This window comes from Medicago truncatula, chromosome 7 (genome assembly GCF_003473485.1).
Source record: "Medicago truncatula cultivar Jemalong A17 chromosome 7, MtrunA17r5.0-ANR, whole genome shotgun sequence".
NCBI classification, from domain to species: domain Eukaryota; kingdom Viridiplantae; phylum Streptophyta; class Magnoliopsida; order Fabales; family Fabaceae; genus Medicago; species Medicago truncatula.
The window spans coordinates 26,365,752-26,385,817 of record NC_053048.1 but is presented as its reverse complement, the minus strand read 5'-3'; the positions used below and the strand labels follow the sequence as shown (position 1 = coordinate 26,385,817).

The following is a 20,066-nucleotide window of genomic DNA, read 5'->3' as shown; positions in this document are numbered from 1 at the left end:
TAGTTGGAAAATTTGACATCCATTACTTCTTCCCACAAGTCCACAACAAGACTACCAAATAATTACAGACATTGATATAACCCAAGTAAAAAAACAATCATCAGTAAGAAAAGAAAAAGTTGAGAGGATCTAGCATCAATTAGTTACGTGAAAGTCAATACATATTTGAAAATTGAAATGACATAAGAGGTCAAATTGAAACAGAGGCCATGCCTTTGAAACCATCAGATGTTACCATTGAATACAAAGATTCTAATATAAAAAGTAGACATATAAGAACTATAGCAACTATGACCTAACTTTCATCAATCAAACAAGAGTTTACATGTTGATGAGGCCCTTGTACACGAAGCAAGTTTCATCCAAATTTGGTGCTTGGTATTTGTATCTATGGAAGAGGCGCTCTTGATTGACATGGTCTTCAATACTTCTGAATTCTGCATAATATATTTTGCAAATTGAAGCTCACGATCTGTGCATTCATAGCCTTTAAGCAAGCATGTTTTGAGTTGTGTTGAAAGGCAATCTGGAATAATTGTTGGATACACCCAATTATCCACAACTTCCTCAAATTCCTCTTCATTCTCAAAATCCTGTCAACAATTCAATTTTTTTATATATAAAATTGGAGAAAAGGTGCTGAGGTAAAAAGAAAAGAAAAAGCTAGGCATCAACAAAACCTGATGAATGGTAAGATTTTGAAGTTTGGGACAATGTTTCAGCGCTTTTAGCAACCACCAGTTCCACTTCTCACAATGATTATGCTTAAGGATAAGCTCCATGTTAGTTAGATTGCGAAACTTAAGATGTATGAGGTGACTTGTGTCCTGGCGATTTACAAAAGTTAGAAATCAAATCCTATTTCTTTTAATCACTCAAACACTAGATCCTACCTAGGATCAGAAAGGGTTAAGGTGCAATATCATAACTCAAATTCGTAACACAGATCATAATCGAAGGGCAAAACTATAATTAACAAAGTTTATTAAAAAAAAAATTAACCATAATATTCTTACCAATTCTGCACGCAGAAGTTGAGACTTTGCCCTGCAAAGTAATGCGAGAAAAAGCGCCAAAGAATGGGACGATTTAGTAATGTTTGCTGTGATTAACTTCGGTAAGCTTGGAAACTTTTGTCGTACAAAATTCAGTGAAACAAGCCATTCCTTGTTTCTGACAATTAAACTTTCAGCATGCAATTCCTCTAGAATGGGACATCCAGATAGAAGCTGGATGATATATTCAGCACGTTCCAAAAGTACACCAAACAAGTGAAGTTTTTAGGAGAGGAAAATCCACAACCAGTTGAGAAAGGTCTTTCACTGTAATCCATTGCAAATGAAGAACAACGAGGGTCCTACAGCTGAAAACGCTACGAGGTAATGTTATACTGCCGGACAGTTCAAGATTGAGGTTCTCGATTCCACGTTGTGCAATAGCGTGAACAAATCGATTGATATTCTGTGTCTCAATGCCATAACGTTTTGAACGGTTGAGGTGGAACGATCTAATGGGTAAAGTAATATCTCGTAAGAGAAAAACAGAGGACATAAAATGGCTAAAGGATTCCATGTTTTGAAAGGTTTCGTCTTCGAAGTGAAGAATAAGAACTGATAGCCATAATGGGTTCCATCTCTTTGATAGAATGCTTGTGATTGCAGCAGTTTTGGTTGGAACAAAAGATAGGATGTGCCATATAATTGGATCTGGTAGAGCACTAATCCTATCTTCAGTTGAAATTGATCGTGACATTTCAAAACTCAAAACCCTAACCCTAATCCTAATCCAAAAGCAGAGTTCTAAAGAAAACCGATCTGTGTTTAGAAATTGAGAAACATGACTCACTTTTTGGAGGGACCCAGAAAGCGATTGAGCAAAGGGTTAGAAGAAATGAAATGGATGAGCTGAATCATTTTGTAGATCATTCAAGATGAGAGTTGAGAATGAATATGAATATGAGGGTTTCATGGTGTTGTTGGTGTTTTTGAGACTTTAAAAAGAAGATGGATGGGACATACTGTCGGTGGTGTGTGGGATGTTGAGCTCACAAAAATATTCGGAATTTGTAAAGAAAACATATAATTGAAGAACCAACTTTTAGAACAATCTTGTTGTGCTCTCTTTTTGTTGGTCAAAAAAGAAAGAAAAATGAAAAAAGAAAATAAGAATATAATGTGAGTATGAGAGAGAAGATTGTATAAAAGTTATACAAAAATGTATAAATATCATTTCTCTTAGAGAATTTATATTATTTTTACAATTTTTGAAATTATAATTTTTTTTTGGATTTATATAATTTTAGAATTTAGAATTTACTAACGTTTTCATCGGTAAGGAAATGGATCTATTTCCTTTTCTCTGATACATAGCACTTATTGATGAAATAGTGTATTGATGAATTTCTTGTATTATTTGTGATTTAAAAAATCAGAGGTATTTTAGTACTTTTAAAAATAATAAACAATTCTCTTTTCTCTATTTCTTCTCTCTTTCTCTTATACTAAATTATACATCAAATTTATTCTATTTCTTATTTTTTACTCTTTTACTAACTTCTCTTTCACGTATTTCTCTCTTTAGAACTTCTCTTTTAAACCAAACACACCATTAACTTTAAGTTTCAGATCTTCTCCAAAGAACATTGATACATTTGCATAGGATCCACGTATACAAAGGTAAATTTCAAAAAAGAAAAATATATATTAACTAAAAAACCACACCATCTCTTTTTAAAACAACCTTTAAAAAAGGGTTTTAATGTAATTTTGTTTTTTATTTTTTAAAAAAGCTTAAATCATCACTTAGTACTCCCTCCGTTCTAAAATATAAGCAAAAAAATTTCATTTTCTTTATCTCAAAATATAAGCAAAAAAGATAAACTTTTATGCTATTTTTATGTTTTTTCAAACAAATCATCTTTTCCAATGTAAAATTAAATGCAAGTTGCATTTAATTTGTTCTCCTTTTTATTTTCTCCATAATTTTTAACCAATGAAAATTATTTTTACATCTTTCCATGAAACTTATTCCAAGGAGAACACAAAAAATCATACCTCAAATCACTAAGTGTTAGTTTTCTTAATAAGTGTGAATTAGTGTTTTTTGCTTATAAATTAGGACGGAGAGAGTAACTTATAAACGTTGTCTTGTTCCCTCTAGTATCTTTTTACATGTGACAAGCATTATAAACATATTCGATAGTAGTTGAACGTTTGCTTAATATGTTGAGCTTATCAAAATATTCAGAATTTGTAAAAAAAAACAATAAAAAATTGTAGAATTTATATTAGTTTTGCGTTTTTTGAATTTATATTTATTTAGAGCTTATATTATTTTAGAATTTACTACTATACTATTTTCATTTGTAAAGAATTGAAGAATAAAAATTAAAATCCAACACATATAATGACAGACAATTATGTTGTGGTAAAATATATGAGTAGGAGTATAAATATGATTTATTTACATGTTACATTTACAAATGCACAGTGCATAATTGATGGTAAAATTGTTTTTCTCTAAACTTTTTAAAAAAATAATAATTGAATTCCCTCTAATTTTGAGGCCCTTTGCAAATGACCTTGTTACACTCACAGAGGATCGTCCTATACAAGGTAAATTTCAAAAAATATATACTAACTAAAAAACCACATCATCTCTTTTAAAATTGTAGTGTCTATAGAACTAGTCAAAATAAATTGAATTTTCTGCTAAATACATCAATATATTAGCTACCTCAAGAGTTAGAAGGTATTTTCTCAAGCAAAGATTTTTTTTTTCTTTTTGTTGACAAACTACCTATATAATAACTTTTTTATTTTTACAAATCAAGCAAATAATACTTGTATAAAGCATTATTTATGAAAATTAAATCTTTTTTTCGCATAAATCAGCTATCCTCCATGCACAGATGCGGATGCTAATCCCTCAAAGCTGGTAAAGATCAAATTTCCTGAAAATTGGATATCGCAAAGCAAACTAACTTAATGATCACAAAAACACACCACTTTAGCCTTAGGGAAAGCTGTACAAAGGATTTCTGCTCTTTACCAAAACTGTTTTGCTTGTTCCCAAAATAAATGTTTATATTGCTTATGCGTGAGTTAAGTCACGCTAGTGTTAAATTTGCATGACTTAACTCACATAACGTGAGTTAACTCACGTTGGTTTTCTTATTTTTATTTAGCTTCTTCACTAGTGTTGTCATTTATAATGTGATGCTTACTTTCAAATGAAGTGACATTTCTTTATTGGTATTTGCTCTATTTAGCTTCATAATATATGGCTAGAGGTATTTTATTATGGCTAGAGTTATTTTATTATGATAGGATTGCTTCAAAATATATTAAAAAATGTGCAACCAAAGTGTAAGAGAAAGAATATTGCCGACACTCATAATAAAGCTTTGAAGGAAGCTAAATAAAAGTAAGAAAACTAGCGTGAGTTAACTTACGCTCGAGTTCAGTGTGTGTTTTTCAGTGTGAGTTAACTCACGCAGCGTGTGTTAACTTACGTTGACAATTGCATTAGCGTGAGTTAATATGCGTATGTGTATTTTAGTCATTTACTTTGAGAACGAGCAAAACCATTTAGATAAAGAGCAGAATTCATACAAAGCCCCAACTGGATTCTATTGATTCACTTTATGCAACTATACACACATGACACAACCAACTAATTTCCAAACAAAGTCACAAACAAAACATACAGATACCGGACATGACACGGACACGTGGACACCTATCTTTTATTGCATTTTTTTTTTTTGTAGATTCACACATACACACCTATGTGATACTAATGGAAAATAGAAAATTGTACTTCAATTTTATTTTTGGCAAATAGCAAAATGATATATTCAAACAAAATAAATAAGCATAACTGCATAAGCTATGCCCACAAGATTGCAAGATCCTTAAAAACGACCAAGGCCAATATTGTATTTAGAGAACAAAAACCAACCCGCATTTCCTGAAAAATGGTAAAAGCAGAACATCCATCACAAAGCAAACTAATGATCACAAAAGCACACCAGACACAACCTATGAAGCACATGCTCAAACACGGACACCGGACACGACATGGACACGTCGACACCAATACTCAATAATTTGATAAAATGACATAATTCAATGTAATTATATGTGTCGATATCGTGTCAATGTCAGATACGTATCCGAAACCAGGACAAGCCTACTCCTAGGAGTAATTGTGTATCATAGAACAAAACTAGTCTCCAAAACTAAGGCCATGCCTATTGACACAAGGGGAGGCCCAACTAAGACTTAGAAAAGGAAATCATCCCTTAACTGAATTTGAATTTTGCAATCAGTTTAATCTTTTGTTTTACATACTTTCACTCTACTTTGAACTTGCTCAAAGGTGAACTTTAAAGGCTTTGTTATGATGTCAGTTACATGATCATTTGTGTTGCAATGAAATAGCTTAATAACTCCTTTAATTCTAAATGTTCAATTCTATAGTACTATGTACCTATTAAGAGCTAATAACTAATCCTCACATTAAGCACTACCACACTTCATAGAGATGAAAAATGAAGTGCATACAAGTACTCAGGGCTTTGTTTGACCACTAATAATGTCTCCACCATACTTTCCTCCATTCACGGACCTCGACGTCTCAAGGACAATCCTTTTGTTAAAGGATCTGTATGATTTCTCTCATTTTTCACATACTCAAGCCAGATAATACCAATTTCAGTTAAGTAACAATGTCTTATATGAATATGTCTTCTCTGGCTACTATAAGCACTATTATTAGTCACACAAGCTATAAATACTAGCAATAGACAATAGCAAAGTGCAAACTAGTACAAAACAGAATGCCATAATTTAGTAAATAATAAACGCAGAAAAAATACCAAACCAGCATTCAATTACTAAGTTGAATTACACCTAGAATTAATCAAACAAAAACTCAATAAATGAAGGTTATATATCATAAGAGTAAAATATCTTAGCAAAGATTAGTTCATGTCTCTTCATCTCAATTTGCTTTTCTTGAATAGTGTTAATAAAAGAGCTTAGCAACCTAAATGGTTATATTGTTACCTGATATTCAAATTAATGGAAAAGAAACCAATCAGAATTGTTGTACCATTTAGTCAAGCAAGTGGATGTCATAATTTAGAAACTGGCTACCAAGATGAGAATGATATTATACTTGTTTATCACACTTACGAGTGGAGCACAAACTAATATCACACTCTGTTTTCAAATAAAAGCAGGTTGTCGTTCTACAACACTAGTCAATGCAGTTGCAAATTTTGATATCCATTACTCTTTCCCACAAGTCCACAACAAGACTACCAAAAAATGACAGACATCGATATAACCCAAGTAAAAAAGAACCATCAATAAGAAAATAAATGAAAAAGTTGAGAGGATCTAGTATCAATTAATTACGTGAAAGTCAATACATATTTGAAAATTTAAATGTTATAGAGGTCAAAATGAAACAGAGGTCATGCCTTTGAAAGCATCAGATCTTACCATTGCATACGAAGAATCTAATTTAAAAAGTAGACATAAGAACTATTGTAAACTATGACATAACTTTCATCAATCAAATAAGAGTTTACATGTTGATGAGGCCCTTGTGCACGAAGCTAGTTTCTTCAAAATTTGGTGCTTGGCATTTGTATCTACGGAAGAGGTACTCTTGATTGACATGGTCTTCAATACTTTTGAATTCTGCATAATATATTTTGCAAATTGAAGCTCACAATCTGTGTATTTATAACCTTTAAGCAAGCATGTCTTGAGTTGTGTTGAAAGGCATTTTGGAATAGTCGTTGGATCCACCCAATTATCCACAACTTCCTCTTCATTCTCAACATCCTATCAACAATTCACATTTTTTTTTTTATAAAAATAGGTCAAAAAGTGGTGAGGTAAAATAAAACAAAATCCAAGACACAAACCGAACCGAACCGAACCTCATGAATGGTAAAATGTTGAAGTTTGGGACAGTGTTTCAGCATTCCTATCAACCACTTCTACTTATCACGATGATTATGCTTAATGATAAGCTCTATGTTGGTTAGATTGTGAAACTGATTATTATTTCCGATAATCCTATCCTGTTGCAATTTAGAAAAGTTAGTCAAACCCTATAAACCTAGAGTGAAAACTCATAGAGGAAGAAAAAAAATCTCCAAATCACAACAGTAAATAAAGTTAGTTAATTAAAATTCATAACCATAATATTATTCTTACAAGTTCTGCACGCAGAATCTGAGCCTCTGTGCAAAGGAGAGTGACCAGATTCATCAAATAAGAAGGTGATTTTGTAATGCTAACTCTGATCAAATTTGGTAGTAAGCTTATAAACTTTTTCACTATAACAGAATTTTCCTGTATAAAAACCCACTCCACATTGTCTACACTTAAATCTTCTGCTTGCAATTCCTCGAGAATGGGACAACCTGATAGAATCTCTACTAAATATTCAAAACGTTCGAAAAGTACACTAGACAAATGGAGAGTTTTGAGCAGAGGGAAATCTACAACCCCGTGAGAAATGTCATTCACTTTAAGCCCTTTCAAATGAAGAGAAACAAGGGTCCTACAACTGAAAATGCTACGAGGTAATGTTACCCTGCCAGGCATTTCAAGATTGAGGTCCTCGATTCCACGTTGTACAGCAGCGTGAACCTCTAAAGCCCCGATACTCCAAAAATGGTGAAGTATCGTATCCGACACGTATCCGATACCGATACGCTCCGATACATCCCGATACGGGTATCGGGCAATTAATATTTATTTTTTTGAAAAACAATGACCGATACGTGTCGGATACGTCCCGATACGCGTATCGGAGAAGTATCAGACAGTTAATATTTATTTTTGAAGGAAAAAAAATGACCGATACGTGTTGAATACGACTAACTTGTACTCCGACACAGCTTACTTATACCTTGACACTTATCAAGTCTGGCAGCGCTATCAAAATCATAGTCTCTTCTAACCTAAAAAAATATGGTTTCTCGTCACCACATAGCAATAGCTATTCTCTCTTCTAACCATTACCACTGATTGAATTCTACTCTGTTTCTCTTCTCTCTAATGTTATGTTTCTTCTGCTGTTTGTTTTCGATATAAATTAGTGATAACTGTTAAGTAGTCAACATTAGATAAAGATGTTCTTTTTTTATAGTACTTATGATGTTCTCTTTGGATGATACTAATGATGTTTAGCTATATTCTATCTAATTTGTGCGGAAAAAATATGTAATTGTCACTTGTTTTGATCATTTCATTAATGTGAATGTTTGTTTATCATCATTTTTAGTTATGTTTATACATTGTACACTTATACTATTAATTTTAAATTTAATTTTTTAAAAACGTATCGAGTCCGTATCGTATCGGGAGTTTTGAAAATTTTCCCGTATTGCGGTATCGGTATCGTGTCAGGTATCGAGGCTTCATAGGCAGTGGCGTTGCTAGGACCTCGGATCACGAGGTTCAAATTTTTCAACTTCAAGTAATAATTAAAATATATATGTGTGTGTGCATATATATAATAAATATTCAAAAAGAAAAGTATATTATACTAAACAATTTACGTACAAACTTACACATGATTGTCCTCTACGCGGTTTTATATCCTAAAATCGGCGAATAATCAACTCATCGAATCAACTAGCATGGCGGTTCATTGAACTATCGATTAATTTTTTTCCGGAATACTAGAGTATCAAACAAATTAAAGATTATCAAATTTGAAGAATATATTTTTAACCAAGTGATTCTACAATAACCGTCATCGGTTAAATTAATTAAATCACGTAGATTAGTATTGAGTTTTTTTTTGGTGTCAATTAGATAGTCTAATGACTTGAACTTATACATTTTAAATGTGAAGAAACGAGGAGTTTGAGGTTCAAATCCCTACATTTATCATGTAATGTCTCTATCAAGTAAGTTAAGCTCATAGGAATGTATAAAGTTTTTTTTAAGTCATATATAACTAATGACATAGTTTACACATTTAAAATATGAATTAAATGTTGTAAATATATTCCCTCAAAAAAAAAAGTTGTAAATATATGTTACGGGTTGTAATATAAATTGCACTGCACATGTTTTGTTCACGTGTTAGCATTCTAATCCAATGGTAAAACAACTAATCTACCCAAGCAAAGAGATTTGGACAGCAATAATAACAATGTAAACAAGAGGGAATTGTTGGTGCAATTTGGTGCAAACATATATTTTCAGGAGGTTCATAAGTAAAAATTACAAAATAATAGGTGGGGATTGTACATATTGAGGGGTAGCAAGTGCACACCCTGGAATGAACGTGGCTCCGCCACTGTTCATAGGCGTGAACAAATCGATTGATATCTTGTGGCTGGATGCCAGAGGCTTTTGAACATTTGAGGTGGAATGATCGGAGGGGTAAAGTAATGTCTCGTAAAAGAAAGACAGAGGACATAAAATGGCTAAAGGATTCCATGTTTTGAAAGGTTTCGTCTTCGAAGTGAAGAATAAGAACTGATAGCCATAATGGGTTCCATCTCTTTGAGAGAATGCTTGTGATCGCAGCAGTTTTGGTTGGAAGAAAAGAAAGGATGTGCCATATAATTGGATTTGGTAGAGCACTGATCCTATCTTCTTTTGGATTTGAGCGCGACATTTCAATTTCAAAACACTAATCCAAAAGCAGAGTTTTAAACAAAATCGAACTGTGTTTAGAAATTGAGAAGAACGATTCGCTATTTAGAACCCTCTGGATGGGTTGAAATCATGGTAGGTGCAGTGGGTTGAGAGTGGAATATGAATTTAGGGTTTTGTTGGTGCTGAGAGTGGAGAATGGTTTGAGAAGAAGATAGGAGTGGGGGAAAACGGTTTCGTATAACGTGAGGAGTTGGTGTTTAAGTCGACTTACTCTCACTCAGTATATTGTTATTTTTTTTTCTTACAAGTTACAATTGTTTTAAATATGTTTTTTATTTTTATAAAGTATTAGCGAAAAGCCGCGCACGTCTTCCGTTTATAATTGTTTTAAACATATTATTAATGATATTTTTTTCTTTTTTATAAAACTAGTATTTACCCGGCGTTGCTTGGGTTACACATATTTAAGAAGAAAAAAAAGAATTATGTAAAGTATCCGCAAATAAAAATTTTAAAGGATCGTTATGGGACGAATATCTTAATAGGTACACGCGAATAGAACAAAATATACCATATTATAAATACTCGTAAATTTATAGATGCGCAGACAAATAAAATTAACTAAATTTACTAAAAATATTAACACAGAATAAAATTATCTTTTTTTAAGTTTTCAGGACTCGCATAAATCCGTACCCGTTATTAAATTAATAAAATTATACAATTGTTGTTGTGTTACTTGAAAAATTATCTTCTCTTCATGAAACATAATGTTACTCAATTTTCTAATTAATAATTTTTGTCTAATTAGTAATTTGTGAATACCTGATTTGAAGTTGTTGAACTTTATGAATAACAACGTTAATTATTAGTTTTGAATTATTACTGGGTGTGTTTTACTCCCGTTTTTCCTAAAAGTCTAAAATAAAATAAAAATTAAACATAAAATATTCGAAATTCAATAAAAAGTTATATGTTAAATACCACTTTTGGTTCTTTTAGTTTGACAAAATTCCCAACTTAGTCCTTTAAGTTGCGAAAGTTTTAATTAGATCCTTTTAGTTTGACAGAATTCCCAAGTTAGTCCTTTAAGTTTCAAAAGTTTCAAATAGGTCCTTTCAGTTGATAAACTATTTCACCATCACTGTTTCAAAAGTTTCAAATAGGTCTTTTTAGTTTAAACTTAAAGGACTAACTTGGAAATTCTGTTAAACTAAAAGGTCCTATTTGATATTTTTGAAACTTAAAGGACTAATTGGAAATTGTGTCAAACTAAAAGGATCTAATTGAAACTTTCGAAACTTGAAGGAGTAACTTGGAAATTCTGTCAAACTAAAAAGACCAAAAATAGTATTTGGCCTAAAATATATAATAGATAAGATCAAAAATTTGTTGAGATATTATGCCAAATTAAATATTAGTTTTAAAAAATAGAAAAATAATAAAAATATTGAGAATAAACGTGGAAGTGACACATGACATATAAAACCTTACTTTATATATATATATATATATATATATATATATATATATATATATATATATATATATATATATATACATGGCAGTGGCTAGAATTCACTTTTTTTAAGGTGAATAAGTGGGGTATATGGGATTCGAACTCTCACTTCTGCATATAATAATGCATGTCCCTGCCAACTGAGCTATTTGGAACGAAATGTAATATATTTAATTGCTCCACATTGAGGTACTCGTTATTCTTCTTTTATTATATATCTTCAACCAATCTCCTCGTTGCCAAATAATAAAATATCTTTATTTTCCTTCCAATTTCCATACCTTTTTTTTTCCTTCCCTTTAGCACTGAACCAAACAATGCTGAAAAGACCTTTTTTTTGTGTGTATGGAAATGCTTAAAAGACTTGTAAAGCAAAAAATAAAACTTAGAGAAGAAACTTTATTTATCTCATTTACACAACATTTAGTTCAAGATATTGATCTCATTTACACAACATTTAGTTCAAGATATAAAATTGTACTATAAACATGGGATATGGTGAATTTTGACAAGACCATGTTGACAAATAATCGATAAACGCTCTCTAAACTTTGATGCTTCCTTAGTTTTGGTGAATTTTGAAACGCACCTCATATATTACACTTTTTATTTATCAAAGAAAGTTATTATTATATAAAATCTCTTCACCTACATAACCATTCTCCTCCACGAGTACCCTTCAACTTATTGTACATGTCGACGCCTCTTCTTCGCGCAAGCAATCGTGGTGATGACCTACATAGCAAGGCCCACTCCATCCATAACTATCATACACGGGCCTCCCATAAAACTGTGGGGGGCCACCTTGTCCAGGACCATAAACATGCCCGTAAGGAACAACTGGCGAAGGATATGCAAGAATGGACATTGGCGCTGTCTGAGGAAACATTACAGCTGGTGCAGCCGCGGAAGGAAGTGGAGCCGGTGCCTGAGCCGGAGCTGGTGCCGGAGCTGGAGCTGGACTTGGATTTTGTTTAGGCGGGCCAGGTTGTGCAATCGGCTTTGCCTCGGGCACGGGCTTTTTTTCTGGCTCTTTGGGCTTCTCAGGTGCTGGCTTGGGTTTTGGTGGTTCAACTATTTCTATGCTTTTGATGGTACCACCCCCTTGACAACAAATATTGTCTCTTACCTTCTCTGGGCTGCAGCACACCACTCTTATGGTCACTATACCATTCTTCTCATCATATATTTGATCTCGAATTTCTTTCATTCATGAAAATTGCAACAACATAAACAACGCAAATACTAAAAAATTAAGAAGGTATTGTAAAAATAAACAAATTAAGAAGGTTTAAAAAAAAAATCAAGAAACTAAAATTAGGTGAAATTGAATAGGAAAAAAAATACTTGTTGATATAATTTTGTCAATTTTCAATACAAAGTCTATATTTAATGGGAACTATAGCCTAATAATATATTAACACCACCATACAAAAATATGTATAAGGAAAAATAATAAAATATGAGAGTAAAAGAATTATTATTGAAAGACTCACGAGGGTATTTGCAAAGGATCTTCTTGACTTTCTTACAGCATTTTCTACATTGAAGGTCAACCTTGAGTCTCATTATAGCAACCTGCATAAGTTCAAGAAAAGAAAGTTGCTTAATCAAAATTCAAGCATTTAATTTAATGGTAATTACTAGAACTAATTGGCTTAGTTAAGAGGAATGGAAAAGACATTATATATTTTTTCATTGATGATTCAAAAATATATCAAATTAAAGTAAATATTGTTACTTACCTTCTGCTCCATGGCTTAGGGACAGAGCTTAGATCTAAGGTGTGCTTGCTCAGATAATAAGAATGAAAAAGGAGAAACTGGTTTAAGATAATGACAAATGTAATATAGAAAAGAGATAAAGAACATAAGCTTGAATATAAAGATAGGTGGATGATATTGCATCGCACTCACTAAACCTTCCCACCAATCATATAAAATTTGGTTGGTACTAATGTATTGATGATTCAATATCCCACATGTCATAGTGATAAAATTAATTAAAACTAAATTAATATTAGACTTTATCATTTCATCTTTTATTATTATTAATATGTATTTTTGTTCTACTAGTAATTTTATTTTGAGTTAATTTAGTTCTCAAATTTTTACTAACTTTTTAAATATTATTATATTAAGTTCCTTCATAATTTTATATTTATTTAAACTCTATTCAAATTTTTCACAACTTAATTCAATTAAACTGTTTAAATATCTTTTATAAACTTCAAACATATACCAAATCTCATAATAAAAATTAAATTAAATTTTCCTTCTTTAAACTCTAACTATTATAAGAAAACTCTTCTAATTATATCAAACTTTACTACCATTCCTACCTTTTGTTGACTCGCACATTTCTAACTTTTAAAATCATACCATGTATCAAATCCATCATAAATCATCAAATATCTTAATGAAAAGTTTAAAATGAAGGAAATCGCAAGGAACTTTTTTCTTGGAAATTATCAGAAAAATTATATATTATTTTTTTGAATGGATTGTGCTGAAGTGTAATTGCTACATAACAACAGAAGTAGCTGCCAAGGCTAGTAAAGGAAAGTGCAGACTGAAGTGAAACTGTATATATTTTAGTCTTTGTTATTGGAATGTTGTAGCATTCAGGTGATGAAAACAAAATGTACTGATATAAGACGGGAATTGAAAACTTTGATATAGGGCGTCACTTGTGCCTATCATTTTAATAAAATTTTGGCGTTTTTCAACCAAATAAACAGATCATTAAAGAATCCCCGTGAGCTTAGCTTAGTTGATAGGGATATTGCATTTTATATGTTGGGATCGGGGTTTGAACCCAGACACTCCACTTCTCTGCAATTAAATTGTATGAGCTCTAGCCACTAGGCTACTTGACAAAAAAAAAAAAATCATTAAAGAAATTAATCTTGTAAAAAAAGGGTGAAACAATGAATTTTGCTCAAAGATAAGAAATTGCTTATCTTTAAGTAGAAAGTGAGTTTCTCTGAAAAGAAAAAAAAAAAAAACAAGTTGAAAGTGATTTGAAGGTGTTAGTCTATATGGTCACATAAGAAATTACGATGAAAATGAAAATGTTTCTACCTTGATCAAGCACATTTTTTATCTCAATAACATGAATTGACAGGTCTAGATTAATCATATCTGACGCGAAGAAGATAGATCATTCAATATGTTAACTAATTTCAATCTAACATTGAACTCCTCCTAGAGAACTACTTAATACAAATGCACACATTTCTATAATATGTGATATTAATTGAATATTTATACACCAACGTTATAGTCTATAGTAATAAACTTTGCCATTTATTGTAGGAAATTGAGAGGATCTTAACTCGCCTCAGAGTGTTCATTTTGATTTTTAATCTCTCTTTTTCTCTTGAATTTTGCTCTCTTTTGATACAAAGTCATAACATTTTTCATAAATTGATTATTGCAATTGATTGACAATATAAAATATCTTTACAATAACAATGCATATGAATTTAATCCTTATATGAATTTAATTGATATACTACACTTTTTTGGAGGTTGATACACACACTTAGAGTGTAATCTTTTTTACAGACCAATTTTTATTTTATTTTTATTTTTTTTTAAACTGATGCAAAAGCATCATACCATTAGATTAAAACAAAAAAAGAGTACAAAAAAGAAAAGGGGGACCAAATCAAAACCTTTTCAAAAGGTAGAAAATCTAAAGTTGGACATACCCAACCTGTTCCTATTGTACTCTCCTCTAATGGAGTCAGGTAAGCTGTCAGACCAAAACAAGTCAGAAGAAGTTAATGAAAGATCAATATTTGCAAGACTGTCAGCACAAGCATTTCCCTCTCTAAAGATGCGTGACACAAAAAAACTCATCTATCTAATCCTATACATACAGTAAAGCCACCTGTTTCTAAGGACCCAAGGAACCACAAAAGATGATTTGAAAGTTAAAGTGACCAATTGTGAATCTGTTTCTAACCAAAAGTGAGAATAGCCATTGGGTAATTAAAAAAGACCAATTCAATTCATATGATATGGATAATTAAAAAAGAAGTAATGAAATATCATATACTCCTTCCGTCCCTAATTATAGGACCTTTTTGAAAAAATAACGGGAATTAAGATAGTGGATATTTGTATTAAATATGTTTGTAATTACTATTATTTTTACATTTTATCCTTTAAGAGAGAATTGATTTATGTTTTCAACATGATATTTATTAATGATTGAAGAAAAATATGTATAATAAATAGGGGCATGCATGTAAAGAAATAATTAATGTAGTTGGAAATAGCAAAGGGGTCTTATAAAAAGGAACAAAAAAAATTCTCAAAAGGGTCTTATAATTAGGGACGGAGGGAGTAGTATTCACCAGACGGTAGAATTCGTTTCACTTTGACGTACGTTGCTGTGTGTTTTTTTCTCTCTCATTTTTCCATAAATTTTCTCAACTAGTTCTCCCTCTGTTTCAAAATGAATGAATGTCATTTTAACCAAAAATTATTTTAAAATGAATGTCACTTTACATTTCCAATACAACTTTAATTTTTTTCTCTCAACTTTACCCTCAATAAATACTCAAACTTTTCTCTCGCACAATTTTCAATGCAACTTTAATTGTCTTTTTCTTGGACACTTTAGTAAAAGTGTCATGTCTAATGATTATTTCATTTCATTCCTTAATTTGTATGCAATTGACTAAAATGACACTTATTCTAAAATGAATGGAGTATATTCAAGCTATTGTTGGACACTAAATTAATAGCATCCCTCAATCAAAATATGAATCTTGGTTGGTCACATAGTTAGAGACTAACTATTTATTTGGATTATATTTTAACCCGTACTATTTACGGCACTAATATTATTTAATTATAGCTTTTTGGTCCCTATAAATATAGCAACTTTTCGTTTTAATCACTCTAAAATTTTCATTCAACTTTTAATCCCCTAAAAAATTTCCATCTTCACTTATGGTCCCTATTTTAAAGTAAACTCATATCTAAAATTCATATTTTTTAGGCTAAACTTCACTTTTCGCCCTCTAAGTTTCAAAATGTTGCGATTTTGACCCCCTATTAAAAAAAAAGGCAAAAGTGACCCCCATGTTTAGGAAATATGCTCTTTTGACCTCCTAACATAAGGAAAATATGTTTTTTGACCCCTTATCTTTACAAAAAGTTGTGATTATAGCCCCTTTTTTGGGACACGTAGCGTTTTCTCAGCAATTTTGGGATGAAGGGTGCCAAAATTGCCATTTTTTTAATAAGGGGCCAAAATCGCAACATTTTAAAATATAGGGGGCGAAAAGTGCACTTTAACCTATTTTTTAATATAATTTTGCAAAAAAATTCATAATATTATAAGAATTTCTTCCAAAAAATATTAGAATTTTTTAACAAAACATGAATTTAATATGAATTTTTAACCGTTAAAATGTTTTGTTAAAAAATTCTAATTTTTTTTAGGAAAGATTTTTACAAAATTCTACATATTTCTGCACAATTTCATTAAAAAAAATACTAAAATTAACTCAAAAATAGGGACCAATAAAAGTGATTGGAAATTTTACAGGGACTAACTGTTGAAGGAAAATTTTACAGGGACTAAAATGAAAAGTTGATATATTTATAGGGACCAAAAACATATTTAACCCAAAAAAAAAAAAACTATGATTTAATAATTTAACTTTTTGGTTCATATAGTGACTTGAATTCAGGACATCTCTTTAACCCTAACTCAAACCAACTACCCTAATGATCTTGTAGGGGTTTATTATCAAAATCAAAAGCTGACTTATAGATGTAGTAACATTTGAAGTAGTTCAAAGTCAAATGAATATGGATAAGTTGTTGGTAGTTCAAAATCAAAAGCAGACTTTTCATCAACAGAATTACTGTCACATGGAAGAAGTATAAAACTCAAGATCGTGTCAAAAAAATCCTGCGAAGTCTACAAATGTAGTGGTCACCAAAGGTGACAACTATACCAGAGATACCAGAAGCCAAGGACCTAATCAAAGTTACAGCTACATGAACTCTTCGGATCCTCGAAGATCCATGAAATGGAAGTTGGAACTGTGGTGAAATTACACACAGAAAGACCAAGTCCACTGTTTTAAAAGCTTAGAAGAGAATCTACTCCAAGGGCCAGAAATGTAAGCCACTTTTCAAGAGTCAAGACAATGCGCTAGATGAAGAAAGTAAGGAAGATAAATGAAGAGACTATAGAGAAAGAAAAGTTCATACATTCAGGGAAGGACAAGAATCAAAAGGAAATAATTTCCTCTGAGAAGTATCAAATCATAATATAATTAAGTGCAAGAAACCTAAAGATATGAAAGTTGAGTGTCCTAGCATAATGAAGTAAGGCATGCAGACAGAGTTTTCAACAATAAAAGTAAGAGCCCTCGTGGGCTGCATGGGAAGACTTTAATTAGCTTTCCCCAAGTAGTAATGAGGAAGGAAATGATGAAGCCAACATTTATTGGGTGACAGAAGAGGGTAAAAACTTGAATGCATGAACTTGTACTGCTTTGAAGGTTCTGGGATTATTAGGTTGGGATAGTACTAGTGTTTCATCTCATTGTGTGAGTTTAGTACCACTTGTACTTACTTCATCTCATTTTGTGGCTTTAGTACCGGTTGTACTTATATCTTCCTATATTGACTAAAAACATTTTGTTAGCTGATAAAAAAAAACAAGCATGAATGCAATCAAGCACAAATAGTTTGTTTATCCCAATTCTCAATATAATACAATAATCTATATAAAAACAAAATAAGAGAGATTAGGACATGCATGACCAATAAGAACTCATCATTACCCGCCAATATGACGAATTTTCATTAGATTTCGGCGTAAAACTATTTTACACCAACATCGCATTTCCATTAAACTCTAAATAAATATAAATACAAATATGAGTCACTAAACCCAGAACCCTTATTATCATAATATATTTCCATCTTTATCAGTATCACCAATCACAAGGCAACTTCAGACCAAAAACATCAACAAATTAAATGTTTCTGACACAATGAAGCATGCTTGACATATAAAATGGGTAAACATAAGAGCAGATAGGTATATCAAGCAAATATGACATAGCAGAGAACACATGATCAACATCATCACAAAAATGCTAGTATTCCAAACAAAGATACAATACAAAGTTACTGGCTCTGCATCCAACATCAATCCCATTCAAGGAAACACCAATTATCTGTTGAGTTACCCCACATGACAATAATAAACACATGATTCTAAACTACTAAAAGAAGACAACTAGAATATGAAATACAGATATTTTCAATTTTCCACAAATGTCTAAAACCAACAACACCTTATCAATAATAATAATAATAATAATCAAATCATTGCCTATTTTTTGCTTCCACCAGCATTATTCCCTCCTGCATCCTGACCTGCTTTCTTAGCTGTTTTCTCCTGCAGTGCCTTTGCATCCCTACACAAAAAGGAAAAAACAAAGTTAATATTAAAACATTTAACTAAAATATCTAAATAAAGATAATAAAGTCAAGACACCGATAATAACTTCAGAAAGGGACTAGATTCAATCCAATCAAATGTGTTGGTGTCTTATCGGTATTGTGTGAGAAGCTTCGATAAGAAGTGTCGGTGCTTAGAAAATGTACTTGACAAAAATAGATTAACACAACCTTTCTCTACGTTGTTCAGGGGTCAACCCATCATTCTTTCCAGGCTTTCCTTTAGAACCACCAACTCTAGCTGCAGCCCTTTCACGATCTTTCTCTCTCTGGTTACCGCGTTAGCTTGAAAGTTAAATCCGAACAATACCCATAATAGATTCAAATCAAAAACCCCAAAAAAATCCCTCAAAAATAAAAAACAAACCTCAAAAAAAAAAAAAAAAACTTTTTTTTATTGTTGCAAAGGAAAAAAAGTACAAATTTTTTTCCCAATAAATTGAAAGCTTTGAAATCAAGCAAAGTTCATAAGATTCAAAAACTAAAAGTCAAATTAACCCTAAATTAACGAGAATTAATGAAGAATTAAAGGAAAATTAAAAGGATATGAGTCATGATTGATGATTGATTCTTCAACAACGAAGGGAGATGAGAGTCGATGAAAAACCCTAGAAAATTGAAAACAGAAACATAAATAATTAAATTAACGAATTAAAGAGAAAAGGAGAAAATTGAGAAGAGGAAAAAGAGAGGAACCTGATTAAAGAGGAAGAATGCAGCGAGAGAATGATGAAAATTTTGACAAAGAGAAGAAATTATAGAGAGGTGGGAAACTTTATTTGGACTTTGAAGATTCGTGAACAGCTTGGCAAACAGAACAAATTGACATAAAATAAGGTTTTATTTTGTTTGTTGATAATTTTATTTTAAGATTAAATATGTTTATTTATATCAATTTTTTGTTTTAATATTTTTTAAGTTTTTATTTTTAATCCTCCGAAAATTTCAATCACCATTTTTTATCTCCAACTCTTGTGTAACTTGTATTTTTAATTCTAGTTTTTTAAAAATATTAAAAGAATCTCTTTCAAAAATATTATTTTTTAATAAAATATGAATTAAATACTATTTTCGATTTTATATATAAGAAAAGATTATTTTATTAATGTATCTTGTCTAATCAAGTACATTAATTATTCAATAAATCTAAAAAAAAAAAAAAAAAATCACTTAGGGATTAATTTTTTTTTTGGTGAAGGTCATAAGAGAAAACGAAAAAATCAAAGCTAACTAGAAATCGAAAGCATCAAAGTTGAGCAACGAGAGCAGCCCATCAAGAGGTGTCACCCAAGTTGTTACTCCAAGAGTAGAGTTCCTTCCCAACCTAGCCAAAAAATCCGCACATACATTGCCTTCATAGAGCACATGTTTGAACACCAAACCTGAGAGATGATCCAA

General features: G+C 31.3%; 4 protein-coding genes across 4 annotated transcripts; all 4 read right to left on the bottom strand.

Annotated features, from left to right (window-relative positions):
• Positions 1 to 104: 104 nt before the first annotated feature.
• On the bottom strand, positions 105 to 1,242 carry LOC112416398 (putative F-box/FBD/LRR-repeat protein At5g62970). Its single transcript, XM_024770113.2, has 3 exons — positions 1,017 to 1,242; positions 681 to 827; positions 105 to 593 (listed from the first exon to the last, which is right to left on the bottom strand). The coding sequence occupies exons 2-3, from the start codon at positions 780 to 782 to the stop codon at positions 306 to 308; spliced, it is 390 nt and encodes a 129-aa protein (XP_024625881.1). The 5' UTR covers positions 783 to 827; positions 1,017 to 1,242; the 3' UTR covers positions 105 to 305.
• LOC112416630 (F-box/LRR-repeat protein At4g14103) lies at positions 1,243 to 1,752 on the bottom strand. Its single transcript, XM_024770901.1, has one exon. The coding sequence runs from the start codon at positions 1,750 to 1,752 to the stop codon at positions 1,243 to 1,245; it is 510 nt and encodes a 169-aa protein (XP_024626669.1).
• Positions 1,753 to 11,565: 9,813 nt separating this feature from the next.
• LOC25498308 (alpha carbonic anhydrase 8) lies at positions 11,566 to 13,102 on the bottom strand. The gene is made up of 3 exons (XM_013593193.3): positions 12,909 to 13,102; positions 12,660 to 12,741; positions 11,566 to 12,366 (listed from the first exon to the last, which is right to left on the bottom strand). The coding sequence occupies exons 1-3, from the start codon at positions 12,918 to 12,920 to the stop codon at positions 11,843 to 11,845; spliced, it is 618 nt and encodes a 205-aa protein (XP_013448647.1). The 5' UTR covers positions 12,921 to 13,102; the 3' UTR covers positions 11,566 to 11,842.
• Positions 13,103 to 18,264: 5,162 nt separating this feature from the next.
• LOC25498307 (small EDRK-rich factor 2) lies at positions 18,265 to 19,522 on the bottom strand. The gene is made up of 4 exons (XM_024771591.2): positions 19,365 to 19,522; positions 19,217 to 19,276; positions 18,840 to 18,948; positions 18,265 to 18,625 (listed from the first exon to the last, which is right to left on the bottom strand). Exons 2-4 carry the CDS (start codon positions 19,221 to 19,223, stop codon positions 18,541 to 18,543), a joined length of 201 nt encoding a protein of 66 aa, XP_024627359.1. The 5' UTR covers positions 19,224 to 19,276; positions 19,365 to 19,522; the 3' UTR covers positions 18,265 to 18,540.
• Positions 19,523 to 20,066: the final 544 nt, after the last annotated feature.

Bases quoted from the DNA above. Each gene is read 5' to 3' on its own strand.
- LOC112416630 (XM_024770901.1), bottom strand. From the start codon at position 1,752: ATGTCACGATCAATTTCAACTGAAGATAGGATTAGTGCTCTACCAGAT.
- LOC25498308 (XM_013593193.3), bottom strand. The intron at 12,367-12,659 runs GTGAGTCTTTCA...CATGAATGAAAG, and splicing joins GATCCTTTGCAAATACCCTC to AAATTCGAGATCAAATATAT.
- LOC25498307 (XM_024771591.2), bottom strand. The intron at 18,626-18,839 runs GTTGTGTTAATC...CTTTTTGTGTAG, and splicing joins CCTGAACAACGTAGAGAAAG to GGATGCAAAGGCACTGCAGG.
- LOC112416398 (XM_024770113.2), bottom strand. From the start codon at position 782: ATGGAGCTTATCCTTAAGCATAATCATTGTGAGAAGTGGAACTGGTGG. The intron at 594-680 runs GTTTTGTTGATG...AATTGTTGACAG, and splicing joins AAAATCTTACCATTCATCAG to GATTTTGAGAATGAAGAGGA.